This window comes from Ipomoea nil, unplaced genomic scaffold (genome assembly GCF_001879475.1).
Source record: "Ipomoea nil cultivar Tokyo-kokei standard unplaced genomic scaffold, Asagao_1.1 scaffold0642, whole genome shotgun sequence".
In the NCBI taxonomy this organism is placed as follows: Eukaryota; Viridiplantae; Streptophyta; class Magnoliopsida; order Solanales; family Convolvulaceae; genus Ipomoea; species Ipomoea nil.
The window spans coordinates 1,420,157-1,436,652 of NW_017617070.1; the positions used below are offsets into that span (position 1 = coordinate 1,420,157).

At 39.3% G+C, this 16,496-nt stretch overlaps 1 protein-coding gene across 1 annotated transcript; it reads left to right on the forward strand.

The window, feature by feature from the left end:
* The first annotated feature begins 11,415 nt into the window (after positions 1 to 11,415).
* On the forward strand, positions 11,416 to 12,789 carry LOC109174405. The gene has a single exon (XM_019323643.1). The coding sequence runs from the start codon at positions 11,416 to 11,418 to the stop codon at positions 12,787 to 12,789; it is 1,374 nt and encodes a 457-aa protein (XP_019179188.1).
* The last annotated feature ends 3,707 nt before the right edge of the window (positions 12,790 to 16,496 follow it).

Consider the following 16,496-nt stretch of genomic DNA (forward strand, 5'->3'; position numbering starts at 1 on the left):
TTAGATCTCCGTCAAGAGATGCGTTAATGATATCCATTTGGTGGATGTGCCATTTCTTAGAAATTGATATGCCCAGAAATGTGCTGATGGTTTTCATTCTTGCCACTGGGGAATAGGTCTCGATGTAATCTACCCCAAGCTGCTGCGTATAGCCTTTTGCGACCAGCCTTGCCTTGTGCCTCTCCACAGTCCCATCCGCTTTGAGTTTTGTTTTGTACACACACTTGCATCCTATAGGAGTTTTTCCAGCAGGAAGCTCACATAATTCCTATGTATTGTTCTGTTATAGGGCTTCTATCTCTACGTCCATGGTCCTTTTCCAATGGTCGTGCTTAATAGCTTGAGAATATGACCCTGGCTCATGAATGTTAGTAACTGCCATAGAGAAAGCTTTGTGTGGAGTATCAAGATTACCATAAGATATGAACTTTGAAAGAGGATGAGGAGTGGGCTTGTTTTGTATGACTGAATTGCAGTAGTAGTCTTGTATTCGGGTTGAAACTTGACGTTGTCTGGTCGATCTACTTGCCTGTATTGGAGAGCTAGTGGATAGAATATCCATATCATCACTGTGATCAGAGTTGGAATCATAAATATCAACTGAATGGTTGGTGGGTGGAGTATTGTTATCAACTGTAGGCTCAACTACCATTCTGGATTGGTAATCCACTAAATGGTTGATGGACAAAGGAGTGAAATTACTCATTGGTTCAGCTATTGTTTTTGGGCTGATCAGCAATTGGATTTTGGAAGGAAAATTCCTCATGCTCAGATATAGACACATTTGGCAGAGAAGGCCTATGAGGAGAAGGAATAAGCTCAGATGGATGACATTCTTTTTCTGCAAAGGGAAATTGAACTTCATAAAATACCACATCTCTGGATATGAATGTCGAGCCATCATGCGTATCATACAACAGGTACCCTTTGACATTAGCAGGCAGTCATATGAATATGTTTTTTCTGCTCCGAGTGGCCATCTTGTGACGTGAATGTGGTAGGGTCGAAGCATAACACAGGCAGCCAAATACTTTGAGATTAGTGAGGTCGGGATCTTTGCCATATAGTCTTTTGTAAGGACTGACCAACCTATGACTGGTGAGGGAAGACGGTTGATCAGGAGAGCTGCATGAAGAGTGCACTGTCCCCAGAATCCCACGGGGAGGTTGGCCTAAAAACGAAGTGCCATTGCAACATTTAAAACATGTTGGTGCTTGCGTTCCACCACCGCATTTTGTTGTGGTGTGTTTACACACGAGGTTTGATGAATTATACCATTCGTGGCAAAGAAATCTTCCATTTTGAACTCTACACCATTATTACTACGAATAATCTTTATAGGCAAACCAAATTGTGTGCAAACAAATTTATGAAACATTCTTATTAGCCCCTTTGCTTCGGATTTTTTTTTCCTCAAATGAATCTAAGTGTATCTTGAGTGATCATCAACGATAGTTAAAACTTAAAAATACCTTTTTCCTCCCAAGGACTGAACCACAAATGGACCCCAAATGTCAATATGGATTAGCTCAAAGCAAGTTTCTGCCATGGTTTTGCTTAATGGGAATGGCAACTTCTTGAATTGTGTTTTGAATAATGACAAACATCACAAGCTAAACTTTTAGTATGAAAAATAGGAATGTCATTAAGCATCTGCATTTTATTCATAGGAAAATGACCAAGCCGTTGGTGCCAAATATCAGTAGTACAAGGCATAGCAAAATGATTACAGTTTTCATGTAATCTCCTAGAGTCTCAAGCAGCAGGTACATGCCACTATCTTCCTTAGCAAAACCAGTGATCTTCCCATAGTCCCCCCGGAGAAGGCACTGATTAGAGGTGAAGGTTAGCTCATAAGATGAATTCTGAAGTAACTTGCTAACAGATATAATATTGAACTTTGAAGAAGTAATATGCAAGGCATTTCTTAGCCATAATCCATCACTCAACCGTATATCCCCTATGTGTTCCACAACTGCTTGTTTTCCATCAGGCAAATTAACCATGGTTCCTTCAATAGAATGATATGTATCAAATAGTTTCATAGTGCAAACTATATGATCAGTTGCACCCGAATCCAAAATCCATGTACATGAATGCAGAGAAACATAATTAATGTGAGTATTAGTAATGCACTTGCCTTCAAGTGATGAGTCCATATTGAGCTTAGGAACCAAATTGACTATTGTTGTGGTAGAAGGTTGGTTCTGTCCCATTTGAGCCTGCAAGAGTGATATTAGCTTCTGAAGCTACTCAGAGGTGGAGGAGCTAGCTTCATTGTTCACGACAGCTGCCACATTCTGATGTTTCCCTTTGGATTTGAATCCTCGCACCCAGCCCAGTGGATATCCATGCTTTTTATAGCATTTCTCTAAATATACAACTCAGAGCTTCAATAAATGCTTCAAGACAACCATAAATCACACATATAACATCATCAACACACAAATAAATCAACAACACTTATTCTGTAACATATCTAAACATCTAATCTCAAGAATCTAACATTTATCAAACTAAAATTGTAGTTTTGGGAATCCATGGTTTATACATTGAGTTTGGCTTTCTCTACTGTGGATCCCTCTCCTTCTTCTTCAGAGATTCCCACCTTCACCACCTATTTTCCTCAGACAAACATAAACACATACTAAGCTCAAACACACCTCAGAGATGGAAGACAGAGATGGATGAACAAGGCTGGAAGATAAAATGAAATGAAGGAGATGAATGGAAGGGGAAATAACTTACTGTGATTTCCTTCTCTCTACTAGAAGATTTCTAGGACTTGGAGTGAAGAGGCAAAATGGAGGGATCAGGGGAAGTAATGGAATAGTGTTTTTTATATATGGGTTCAGAACCCTAGGTGAGAATCATTGGCTGACGAGGGTAAAATGGTAAAATGGATTTTAAACATCAGGCTTCACCTTTTAAAATTAAGCTAAGGCATTAAAATGATTTTATACACCTTGGGGATTAAAAATTGATTTTCTAATAAGATGTTTCTAAATAAAACATTTGGTTCAGGTTTCACTCAGATTGACTTTACACCGATTTAGAAAATTTTTCGAATGAGTAAAAATAATTATTTTTGAAATTTATAAAATAGAATTTAAGAAAATAATTTTTGAGTTGTCACAACTACCATGTCCTTCAGTAGTCTTTCCTGTTGTATTAGCACTCTGATAGGACGATAAGCTACTGTTCACAAATTATGTTTTCAATAACCAACACTATTTGTTGTTGCAGCTGATAAGTAAGACAATTTCACTAATGATCCATTTTGACTATTTTTTCAGTGCAAACCTTAAGATCACTTCCAGTGTATCCTTCAATCATTGTTGCAAGCTCCATGAAATCAATGTCTCCCACATTTTCTTTTGCTAGAAGAGTTCTCAAAATCTTTTCTGTACTCTCTACTGAAGGTAAACCAACCATAATTCTGCTCACCAGAAAATAAAAGATAGTTCTAATCTTTACACAACATCATCTTAAACCAAAAAAGACCTTTTAAAGTTTTCCTGAGAGGAAAAGCCTCAGAAGCAAAAAGCAGAAGAAACACCACACTTCTTTTTGGCAATATGAATATACCTGCGCTCAAACCGTCTAATAATTGCTTCATCCAGGTCAAATGGTTTGTTGGTTGCTGTAAGAACAAGAATGCACTCACCAAATTTTGTCAGCGATCCATCCCAATGTGTCATGAATTCCTTCTTGATTTTCCTCATGGATTCATGTTCTCCAACCCATGTTAGCTGCCCAAGCATGCTATCAACCTCATCCACAAAAATGATTATAGGAGAAACCTTGGCAGCAAGAGTGAACAAAGCTCGGACATTCTTTTCATCTTCACAGAACCATTTTTTGAAGAACACAAGCTCACTAGGGTATTAAAGTGGAGGAGATATGTTGAAAAGATGCAATTATCCCCTCTCAAAAGGGCCATCTAACGGGAATATTGACAGAGGACCAAAATTATCCTCGTCACAATAAGAGTGTCCACAAATTGTCTGATTTTTTTAAGGAGGACTAAAATTGTCCGTGCCACTATAGGTCTAGGACCAAAATGTCTTTTACTTTTTCTGTAAATGGTTTGTATTATTTAATAGGTTCCTATTGAAATTGATAGCTCAACATCAAGACTAGACACCATGTTGACATTCCAATTGACGCAAAAATATGACATTCTATTGGTTTAATGGTCTTTCTAATTGGTTGATAGTGACAACTCTTCTTTTCCTTTTTCTCGGAATAGTCAAACAAATGGGATGAATCCCGGATTTTTATCATTCTCTCGAGATGACAAATTGGGGTAGCCTCATGTTGTCAATATAGAGAAAGAGGTTTGTGTGTGTTTGAGGTAGTGTCACGCAATTGTATCATGGTTGTAGTAACAAACAAGCAAGCAAATGAAATAACTAAACAATGAAATGAAAGTAGGGTTGAATTGCTAGTTTTGTTAACGATGCAATTAAGATCATTAGCCATAGGCGTAGGAACGTGCATATGCTAGAATCTAGGGAAATGAGCCTATGTCCTTTCATTCTTCAATTACTAGAACTTGTCATAGTAGACAATAGAACTCCCCTTAGGGCTCTTAAAGTCTCTATGATCTTTCCTCGAATACCTTGCCTACAAATCCTCCACAACCTAGTCCTTTAGGATCATGAGGTTAGGAAACGTCAAGGATAGAAACTTCAAGCTTAGCACAACCCTAGGAGGTATCCTAGCTCCTAGGATGCATACAAAACAATCCACAACAACTAGATTCCCAAAGCATAGCAACATTCAACTCCTAATCTAAGAATTAAGTCACATTGGCATCATGAATCCAAACTTCACAATTCAAACCCTAGCTAAACTAGCCACACAAAGCCATAAGAAATGAAATAGCAAACATGAATTTAAAGCAAACAATTGAAATGCTAAAGTAGAGAATTTACCAAAGTGAATTACAATTGATGATCTCTTGAATTGGAAGAGTGTCAATCTCCTTCTTCAATTAATCTTCACTAAAGCTAGAGAGAAGGTAGAGCTAGGAAATGAAATGTTTCTCATTCTAAAATCTGAAATCTCACTTCTATAAACTAAGAACTCTCCCTATTCTAAGTTTTCCTAGCCACTTAAATAGCTTCCTTCCAAAATTACGCATAAGTGACGTTTCAACGCGCACCCAACGCCAGACCAACGTGCGTTGGCCGGTCACTTGACCGTTCTACACGAACGTCCAAGGCATGTTAGGCCGTCGTTGATGTTTCTGTTTCTTCTCAACGCACGTCCAACGCGCATTGCTACGAACTTCCTGGCTTGGCTTCGGCTTGTTTCCTTATCTCGCTTTGCTCCAGAATGTGCTGCCATGCCTCCTTCTAGCTCAAACCTTCCTACAATTCATAAAAACACAAAGTGTGATGGTAATTTAAAGCACAATACACAACATAGCTTAAATGACCCAAAATGGTACTGTGACACCCTGAAAATCCTATCCTTTAAATAGGATTAATTGAGTAATTAATCCTAATTTATCCTAGCTGACTTTCTAATCAATTTCCTAAATTGATAGTCGGAGGACCTAAATTGACCAACTCCTTGGTCAATTGATTTAAGTCAAAAAGGAGTACCTTTAGCTTTGATGGTTGTAACTAATTCTTTGGGGTCTTCCTAAGCCTTTCTAGGGAAAGTAAGGGTATGATGGTCTTTTCTCCTTACTTGGTCTTGAAGCCTTACCTTACCCAAACCTAAAATTCATTTCCTCACTTTAGCAAGACAACTTTTTTTCCCTTCTCTCTAAGAAAACTTGGCTTCTTCCTCAAGCCAAGAAAGACCTCACCCAATCTTGCAAAGATTCATCCCAAGATCCCACCTTTCTATCTTCAAAGTTTAGGAAAGGGTAAGATCTAAAGTTATTTAGTGTTTTTGGTTTGCTTTAAGGTGTCTTTATCTAAGTTTGGTGTTTTCTTGTGGTTGGCTTATGTAAGAAGGTTGTGAGGAAGAAGAGCTTCCAAGTAGGGCCTAGGAGGGTTAGAAGAAAGAAGGTTTTGGTCTTCAAAGGTAACCCATGCTATACAAAATCTATTTTCTACTTGTTATTTATGATTCTTGACTTCTATTGATGATTCTTGGTGTAAATGTGAGATTTGATGCATGATCTTGTGGTGATGCATGTTTAGAGCCTGTATCTAGGTTTCTTGAATGCTATTCATTGATCTATTTTTGGGTTCAAGTCACTTCCTTGTTGTATGTGAGATTTGGGGTGTTTTGGACTTAAACTTGACCTTGGAGATGAATTTCCCCGAAGGGAAAATTGTTGTGGCTCGGGCGTTCCCTGCGGGCGGATGTCCACCCTCCGCCCCACCCGCGGGTGGCAGGGTTGTACCCGGCGGGAGGTACTACGAGTAGGTACCCACCCGTTGTTCCACCCGCGGGGTACAACATGGTGGAATGTTGGGTGTTGTTTTTCCCGTGGTTCCATCTTTTGGTATGTGATGTTTTGACCTCATTTTGTTGGATTGTTGAGCTTTTGGGTGTCTTCTTGGTGTTTCGTATGTCTAGAACGATGTCCTAAGTATCTATGTTAGGATTTGGTGTCTTGAATCGTGCTAATAGTCCAACTATGATGTTTAATGGTACCCTCGTGTATTGAGAGATTGGCGATAGTGATTGGCGGCAGATTGGTGGGGGACGACGGTCCTAGAAGGGATAAGGTTGGACTCAGAAGTACAGGGTGGCACTCGGAGGTACAGGTTGGAACTGAGATAAGGCCGGGATAGCCATAAGGGTGGTATTAAGGTATAAGGTTGGAACGTGAAACTTGTCATTATGTGATTGTTGTGTTTATTGCTTATGAGCATGTCTATTGAGAACTCTACCATTAAGATAGTAGGTTGTGTCTATCGTTGAGAATGTTGCTTGTTGTCCTTGTTGTCTTGTGTATTGTTGTTGATGATCGGTCTTTTGTTGAGAGCGTGGTGTTGTGTCCTTTGATGTTCCCTTTCTTGGCTTTGAAATGATATATATACTGCATGTATTCCTTTGTCTCAAATGGTTTTGCCTATATATATATTATGTTACTTAACGCGTATTGGTGGGTTACCAGCATCTCTAGCTGACGGGTTATCCCTATATTTTTCAGGTTATGATTAGCTTGGAGAGAGCGCTAGTGGATCTAGTTAGCGTAGTTCTTGCCTTCCTTTTTTATTTGACTGTTGGCCTGTGTGCCTTAGACTTTTGATGTTGTTATGGATGCTTTGTTAGACTTAGTCTGTGCACCGATAGATTTATGGGTGTGGCATAGCAGTTTCCCGATTTAAGAGTTTAGCTTCCGCTTGTTTAATGATTAATGTTTAGACTGTTTATCTCTTATTTAAGTTTTTAAGTTTTGGTAAAATCGGGGGTATTACAGGTACACAAAGGATCATAATTGAGTTCAAACTAGACCCATAATAGACCTTAAAACTAAGTGTCTTTGGCACTCATCAGATAGTAAGACTAGAACTTATTGCATTGTAATGGTCTTTCTAATTGGTCTCTATAATAATTCACCAAATTCAGACTACTGAAAATCAACCCTATGTGATACCAAAAGAAATACTAGTGCAAAAACAACCTGAATTTGTAGATGATGAGGATGATAACAACCACCAACCCCTGCAAAAAGGATGAAGACACAAGCTCCAAATATTGGCAAGCCAATGAATACGAGGCCGGCTGTGAAGAAGAAGTACAAGACAAGATCTTTAATGAAATTAACATCCGAATTCTCTAGCAATAGCAAAGAACCAATAGATATTGTGTGATAATGTAACAATGTTGTTATAGTCTAAATTGGACCAAACAATGTCTCAAATGAATAGTTATAGTCTATTTTGGATTGGCCAAGTAGTCTGTTTTGGATTTTTAACAACAACCAATGAATGGTTGTAGTATATTTTAGGTAAGCTAATATATACATAATGTTACATTAATCATGATAAGTACAGTTTACTTGCCTGAAACCATGTTTCTCTTGGGCAGTTTTAAAGTCTTCCTTGATATACAATAGAGCTCTAGAACTAGAGCACATACATAAGGGCAGTTTTATAGTTTTACACAAAATCTATACTATATATAAAAACAAAATCCTGAAATTTTAACTTCCTGCCCAATTCCTAAAAAATCTCTCTTCCTATTAAAATATACATTGATTTCTACTTTCCCATTCGTACAATAATTCTGGGTTAAAATTCTATTCTGATATTATAAAATAGTGTAATACAATTCCTATATTAATCTATACTATATATATTGGGTTAAAATTCAATTCTAATATTATAAAATTGTGTAATATTATTCCTATTCTAATCTATATCTATATTATATATTAGTGTTGCAAAAATCGCGCTGCTGACTGCGGCGAGGGAGGCCGAAATCGGCCGCCTCGCCGGCTGAACCGGCGATTAATTTTTTATTATTTTTTAAGTTGTAAAGTGTCAAAAGTTTGCCAAGGCATAACTTTTGACTCAGTTGTCCGTTTTGGACAAATATTTTTTTGAAATCGCGTATTTTTTCGAGATCTATCCACCGCAAATTGCTGCAGGCGGTTTGACTCACCAATTTCTAAAAAAAATGCTTTATAATTTGTCAAATTATATAATTATAGTAAATGATGGAATAATTAATGATGGTAATAGAAATCCTAGAAGAATATAATATTGAAGAATATTTAATTATTGTTATATTATTATTGTGACTCACGAAATACAATACAAGAATATTTAATTATGGTTATATTATTATTGTGGCTCACGGCCATTATATACTAACAGAATTTGAAAAGAAACTAATAATAATAATATAAGTGGTAATAATAATATCTAAAAGTAATTAAGGACCTGGTGTCACGTAAGAAGCCTGACTTTGTATTTCTTATGGAAACTAAGGTTGATAGGAGTCATGCTGAGCGCATCCGTGTCAGTATTGGTTTTGATGGTCTGTTCTATGTGGATAATGATGGGTTGAGTGGTGGTTTACCTTTGTTGTGGAGAAAGAATAATACGGCAAGGCTGCTGAGTTATTCGAAGAATCATATTGATGTGGAGGTGAGTATGGTTGGTTTTCCGAATTGGCGTATGACGTGTTACTACGGGTTCCCGGAGCGTCATAGGCGCTACAAGGCATGGGAGTTGATTAAGACACTGGAATCACGGTCTAACCTACCATGGGTTATGATTGGTGATTTTAATGAGCTCGTGTATCAATATGAGAAGAGGGGGGAAAACCCACATCCTGATAATCTCCTACGCGGCTTTGGGGATGTTATTGAGCAATGTGGGTTGTCTCAGCTACCAATGAATGGCTATCAGTTTACATGGGAGAAGGGAAAGGGAACAGCTAACTGGATGGAGGAGAGATTGGATAAGGTTCTGCCCTCCCAGAGCTGGTGTGGCATTGTACAAGAGGCCTCCGTGACGAATATACTGACTAGGAAATCGGATCACTCTGTTTTGTTTCTGGGAATTCGTGAGCAGCGGAGCAGGCCAGGGAGGAGGGGTTTTCGATTCGAAATGGATTGGTTATATGATGAAGGATGTAGGAAGGTGGTGGAAAAGTCATGGGAATATGGGAGAGATAGGGGCTTGCAGGAATGTATACTTCACTGTGGCAATCGGCTCTCACGGTGGGGGGAGACCGGTTTCATAAGTTTGGCGAGCGCATCTTGACTCTTAGAAAAGAACAGTTGGCCCTATGAGGACGTATAGATCCAGTTTCTCTGGCTGAGTTCCAACGTCTGGAAGAAATGCTGACTGGTATGGAGGTGCAAGAAGATGCTTACTGGAAGCAAAGAGCCAAACAACACTGGCTTAAGAATGCCGATGCCAACACGACTTATTATCACAGGTATGCCTCTCATCGTAGAAAGAAAAATACATTGTCTAGACTTATGAATGATGATGGGGAGTGGGTGGAGGGAAGTGCCATGACGGGTGTTATAATTGACTATTTTGATAAGATTTTTTGCTCTGAAAATCCTGCTTCGGGGCAATCGTTATTCCAGAGAATAACGCCTAGAGTCACTCACGCTCAGAATGAGAGTTTGACGCGGCCATTTGAGATTGATGAGGTTAAGAGTGCCATCTTTGCGATGTTTCCTGATAAAGCTCCAGGCCCGGATGAAATGAATCCGGGCTTTTATCAGCACTTCTGGGATGTGGTAGGGGGCGACGTTTCGAAGTTTATACTAAGCTGTTTGAATTCATGCTCTTTTCCCCCTAGTTTAAATGATACGAATATTGTATTGATTCCAAAGAAGAATATGCCTGAGTTGGTAACAGATTTGAGGCATATAGCTTTGAGTAATGTAGTGTACAGGATTATGGCAAAAATGATCACGAACAGGATGAAACCAATGATGGGGAATATTATATCAGAATCGCAGAGTGCGTTCATGCCTGACAGACTCATTACTGATAATATTTTGATAGCTGCGGAGGTGGGGCACTATTTGAATAGGAAGCAATGTGGAGTTGCTGGCTGGGGAGCCCTAAAATTGGATATGACCAAGGCTTATGATCGTATGGAATGACCTTTCCTACAGGGAATGCTTGTAGCACTGGGGTTTGATGAAACATGGATTAAGCTTATTATGATGTGTGTTTCTTCTGTATCCAATAGCTTTTTGATAAATGGAACGCGGACTGGCTGCCTGACACCCACACGTGGGCTAAGGCAGGGAGATCCCTTATCTCCTTATTTGTTTATTATATGTGCGGAGGGATTATCTATGTTGTTGCAGCAGGCGCAGAGTATAGCTAATTGATCCATGCATGGGTGCAGGGTTGCTAGGGGTGCTCCACCAATTTCTCACTTGTTTTTTGCGGATGATAGCCTTCTATTTTTCAAGGCTAATATACATGAGGCCACACAGGTAAAGAATTGTTTGGCAACATATGAGACTTTCTCTGGCCAGGTGGTCAACTACCATAAGTCTTGTATATGCTACAGCAGGAATATGACTATGGATGACAGGAATGAGGTGGCGCAAATATTACAGGTTACTCAGGCTCCTAATTTTGGTAAATACCTGGGCCTACCCTCTTTTGTGGGAAGAAATAAGAGAGAGGCATTTGCATATATTGAAGATAAAATCAGGCAGATGATTGGATCCTGGAGTAAAATGTTGTTATCACAAGCTAGGAAGGAATCCTATTAAAAAGTGTGGCTCAAGCAATGCCTACTTTTTCGATGGGAGTATTTTTGTTGCCTATTTCTGTTTGCACGGCTATTGAACTAACAATGAATAGATACTGGTGGGGGACAGGAACTGACCGAGGTATTCATTGGAGGGCATGGGACAAGTTGTGTGTCCCAAAGAAATTTGGAGGGCTAGGTTTTAAGGACCTAAGAGCATTTAATCTATCAATGTTGGGTAAGCAGGCATGACGGATGTTAACAAATACTGACTCACTGGTATCTCGTGTTTATCGGGCTAGATATTACCCCAGGCATACCTTTTATGAAGCAGAGTTGGGGAACAATCCCAGTTTCTATTGGCGTAGTATTATGGCAGCAAAGGAACTGGTCTGTGGGGGAGTAAGGCGGTGTTTTGGGACTAGAAATTCAACGCTAATTTGGGAACACCCATTGCTACAGGATGATTTAGATCCTATGATCCACACTAAAATGCCACCCCAATTAGCAGGAGCCAAAGTGAGTGGATTAATTGATCCAGGGACTGGAAATTGGGATCACCACATCCTCTCAGATATTTTCCAACCAAGTGATATACCCCGAATTTTAAAAATACCAGTATTCCCGGAATATGATGATAGTTGGTACTGGCATGGGGATCTTAAGGGCACCTACTCAGTTAAGGATGGCTACAAGCATGTTGTAAGAAATTATACGAGTAGTAATGATGGAGGGTTTGATAAATGGCTTACTTTATGGAGATTAAAAATCCCCCCAAAATGGAAGACATTTCTATGGAGAGCCCTAAGTGATATCCTCCCAACCATGAATAATTTGCTTATAAAGAGGGTGGATGTGGATCCTATTTGTGCCATGTGTGGAATTGTACAAGAGGACACATTGCATGCCTTAGTATCGTGTGGTTATGCTAGCACCATATGGACACTATCTGACCTTCCACTCCCTAATATTGTGAAAAATATTTTTCATGAGTGGTTTAGTGCAATCTTGAATGTTCTAGACACTAATGGGATTATATATGCAGCTGCAATACTTTATCATATATGGAGAGCACGGAATGCAGCGATTTGGGATGTCTGCCTACCCTTACCCAGGAAAATAGTTGCCAGTGCGAAAGATACCATGCACGCATGGAATGTTGTACATCACGTCATGGCTACCGATGGTAGAGCTGCTGCCGCCCCCACGCCCGGACTGCCGTCCACGCCACTGCCACCCGGAGAATTTTCCGTGCCAGAGGCTGCCTACGTCGTAGCCTCACGGAGATGCTATATGGATGCCGCCTACCAACATGCTACGAACGCGGCCTCGGTAGGAGCGGTTCTGCTAGAACCCGATGGAAGGTTCGTTGTGGCATACAATGCCCCCTTGCCGGATTATTTTTCCCCACTTATGACTGAGGCCTTTGCGTGCAAGGAAGCCCTATCTTGGTTACGCGCCCGGGGCGAGCACACCGTCCAGATCTACATGGATTGTCAGGTGCTACACTGTTATCTGTCCTCAAGAGGACCCCCACTCAGATCATACATCGGCTATGCTATTGATGCTTGCAAAATTTGCATATCTACTTTTGATTTCTGTTCAGTTAATTTTATTCCTAGATCTTAGAATTTATTAGCTCATACTTTAGCTTCTACAGTTTCAGAATAGGCTATAGCTTTGTATGGGGATGAAGTCCCCCCTGACTCTATTTTGGTTTATCTATAAAATGACCACGCATGGTTGCCTTCAAAAGAAAGTGTTAATAATAATAGTAAGAATATTAACGTAAGAATTATAACATAGAATAAATCGTATTAATTAATAACTATAGCCTAGGATTAAATTTGGAATTGTCAGGAAAGATAAGCGACCTCTGGTGAAATTAACTCTTAAATAATTATATATCGATTTAAATATTCTTAATATATTACAACAATTCCATTCCGTGCATCGCACGGGTGAAAATACTAGTATTTTTTTGAAAAAAAAATTGCACTCGTTTAAATTGATGTAACCGAACATAACTGAATATATTAAGTGTTTAAAAATTAATGTTCTAATCATGTTCTTTCACAAGTAGGAACTCAACGTTGGGAACATTTTCCGTATTTAGCGATGTCAATTTCAATCTGTCCAACGAATATTCACCTGAATTCATCTGTTATGGATGATCGATTTTTTTTTTTTTTTTGTGATAATAGGTGGTGGGTCAGGCTGAGTTTTAAAAAATTAAACCCACAGTAGGTTGAGTTGGATTCAGGTTTTATATATAAAATCCTCCTAAAACCAATCATTATTCCATGAACCATGGTCCACACATTTGTGTGAACTATAAATAAATAGTATATTTTTAATATACTAAAGGTACATTATTTTTATACATAAAGTACATTATTTGAAAGTACATGATTTTTTATATATTGGTCATGTTCGGTAACATAGTTAGCTTTTCAGCTAATTTGACTTATTTGATCACTATTAACTATTTGACTTGGTTAAACATTCAATAAAATTAAACTGTTTGATTAATTAGCTTTCTATAACAGTTTATTGCTCCAAAATGTTAAAATTTAAAAAACTGCTTTGAGCAGCTTTTTTGATCAGCTTTTTGAGAAAGTCAATTTGCATGTAATCAGCTATCAACTAACAGCTAAATTACTCAACATTTTCTACAATTAGCTAATGTGTAAATAATTTCAATATTATTTGAAAATATTTTAATAAGATAATAAGTGGTGGGTACCTGTAGTGAACACTTGCATTTAGTGGGACAGTGGTAAATTTTGAAAAAGTCCACCTAATAGGGGTTGAAGTTGGGGATGATTGGAGAAAATATAAGGTGAATCGAGTAATGAATAGAGCCCTCCCCAACCCACCCCGACCCATTGTGATCCCTATCTGTATTTGATGTAAAAGTTGGCTAATTGGCTTGCTTCTAATCTTCCATCTTCCAATTAATTAAATGAATTATTTTGTGATTTGTAGCCTCAAGTTATATAGTTTTATTAATTACACATTTCATTTATCCTTCTTGATTTTCACGAGGACCAACATAAATTTATATTGAGTCAATACCTCCAATAGTTCTTCAAGCATTGGAGTATTACAAATTGTGGTCTCCTAACTTTAAAACGATCAGTAGACTTTCTACTAGTTTAAAAAAAAAAATCACCGATTTATCATCCGTTAGCGTTTATGTCAAATGGGCATTAAGAGGGAGGGCAAAGATTTCCTTTCACCATTACTTTCTTTGTTCCTTCCACGTTTTTCTTTCCCCCTAAATTGAGTTTTCCCCCAAATTACATAGCCCTAAAGCAAGAGCTAACCTACCTTAGGCCTATACCTAGCCAGCTGAGACACATGCGCCGGCGGACCACAGAAGTCATCACACTGACACTAGTTTCAGTCACTGGTGCCATAGATGTTCCCAGACTTGGAGCAGTAGGTACGCCAGTTGGGCGAACAGCACCAGACCCGACCGGGACAGATGAGGTTGAAGCCTCCACTTGCAAAGCTAGTCATGAATCTTCCCACCAACGACAGCCATTGTCCACGACGAAGCCTGGTGGCTAGAGCTAGGATTCCGGCAGGGGGCTTGTCGAACAAAGTTCAAACCCCCAGCGGACGTAGCCCCCGTCTCGCCGAGACCAAGGCTACAAATAGTTTCTTTGTTCGTCGCCTGCAACCGATCATCAATATAATCACTTGCAATTGACCTTGAAGACGAGGGGAGTACAATTGCATCAATTATTCCATGATCGACGGGTTGGATCGTCATTGCATGCGCCGACAACGGACCTTGGAAATTGCAAAATCGCCCAGGTGACCGCCGATCGTTGAGTTGAGGCTAGTGATCAATTGGAGATTGCGACGGCAAAGGAAGAGGATCGACGATGCCCAACTATTTCACACTCTGTGGGAAGCTAGGGAAAACTCAATTTGGGAGGGAAAGAGAGGTCAACGTAGAAGGAACAAAGAAACTAACGGTGAAATGACACCTTTGCCCTCTCACTTAATGCCCTTTTGACAGAAATGTTAACGGAGGACCACGGTCCATGTCCATGGGTGGTTATTTTTTAAAACTAGTAGGATCAGTGTCTACTGGTCATTTTAGAGTTGGGGGACCACAGCTGGTAATACTCCAATACTCGGAGGACCATTGGAGGTATTAACTCATTTATATTAGTATTATTTAATTTTGTATTTAAATAATAAATTAGCATGATATCCATTATACTACAATACGAGTTTATTAATTTTTCTATACTCTTACTTAATATTAAAATTTTTTTGAATGCGACTGGCTCTATTACATTGTAGTATCTATTCATATACTTTCTCAACCTACTAAAACACAAAGAACCAATAACGCCTCCACTGAGGCTCAAACTCACAATCTTCCAAATAGAAGTCCAACGACCCGGGTACCATTAGACCACATAGTCTTGGTAATAATATTAAAATTAACTGTGAAGAAACTTTAAAAATATAAGAGTTTCTTCAAAAATAAAATCTTTAGAACCTTAGATTGTGTCTAATTAATAATCTTGCTGTTTTCTTATATGTTTTTAACGAGTTAATTCCAGCAATGGTCCCCCGACTATTGCAATTTTCCGAAATTAATCCTCGACTTTTAATTTGAACGAAAAAGACACTTAACTTTCTAATTTGTTTCACCAATGGTCCTTCCGTTATCTATCCATCCCTTAGTTGTTAGTTTAGGGGGCAAAATAGTATTTTCATTGGCTTGCTTTCTTCAACCTGCATTTTCATCGTTTCCTCTAACTGGTATTTGTTGCCGCCTTGCCACATGAGTTTCCCGGTGACATCTCGACGAAGAATCGCTGGATCTTCCTAGAACTCTATCTTCATCGTTTCCTATAACCTGCATTCGATTCCTGGAACTCCATCTTCCAGAATCCCCGGATCTTCCTCCTCAGTACCAGATCACCAATGGCCTCCCGGCCACTCCACCTCCACGACGCCCTCAAAAAGGTCATGAAAATGACAGAACCTAATTTCACCAATCTCTTGAAAACCTTGAACCTGGATTTGCTAATCTATGATGTCGTGCAATTATGGGCGGAAAAGGTTGCCTTGTCACTTGATATCCCTTCTGTCCGGTTCTTCACCGCCAGCGTCGCATGTGCTCGTACTTAACGCATATGTTGACTAATCCCAGCGCCGAGTATCTCTTCCCAACTCTCCTTCTCCGGCGATACGAACAAACGAGAACTCGCGAGATCATGAATCAGGGGACCCTCCATGACATCATCGAGGCTTCCGGTGGGATGCCGGAGTTAATGGCGGCAGGTTACACTTTTCAGCTTCTC

Coding starts and splice junctions, on each gene's coding strand:
- LOC109174405 (XM_019323643.1), top strand. CDS start 11,416: ATGTTAACAAATACTGACTCACTGGTATCTCGTGTTTATCGGGCTAGA.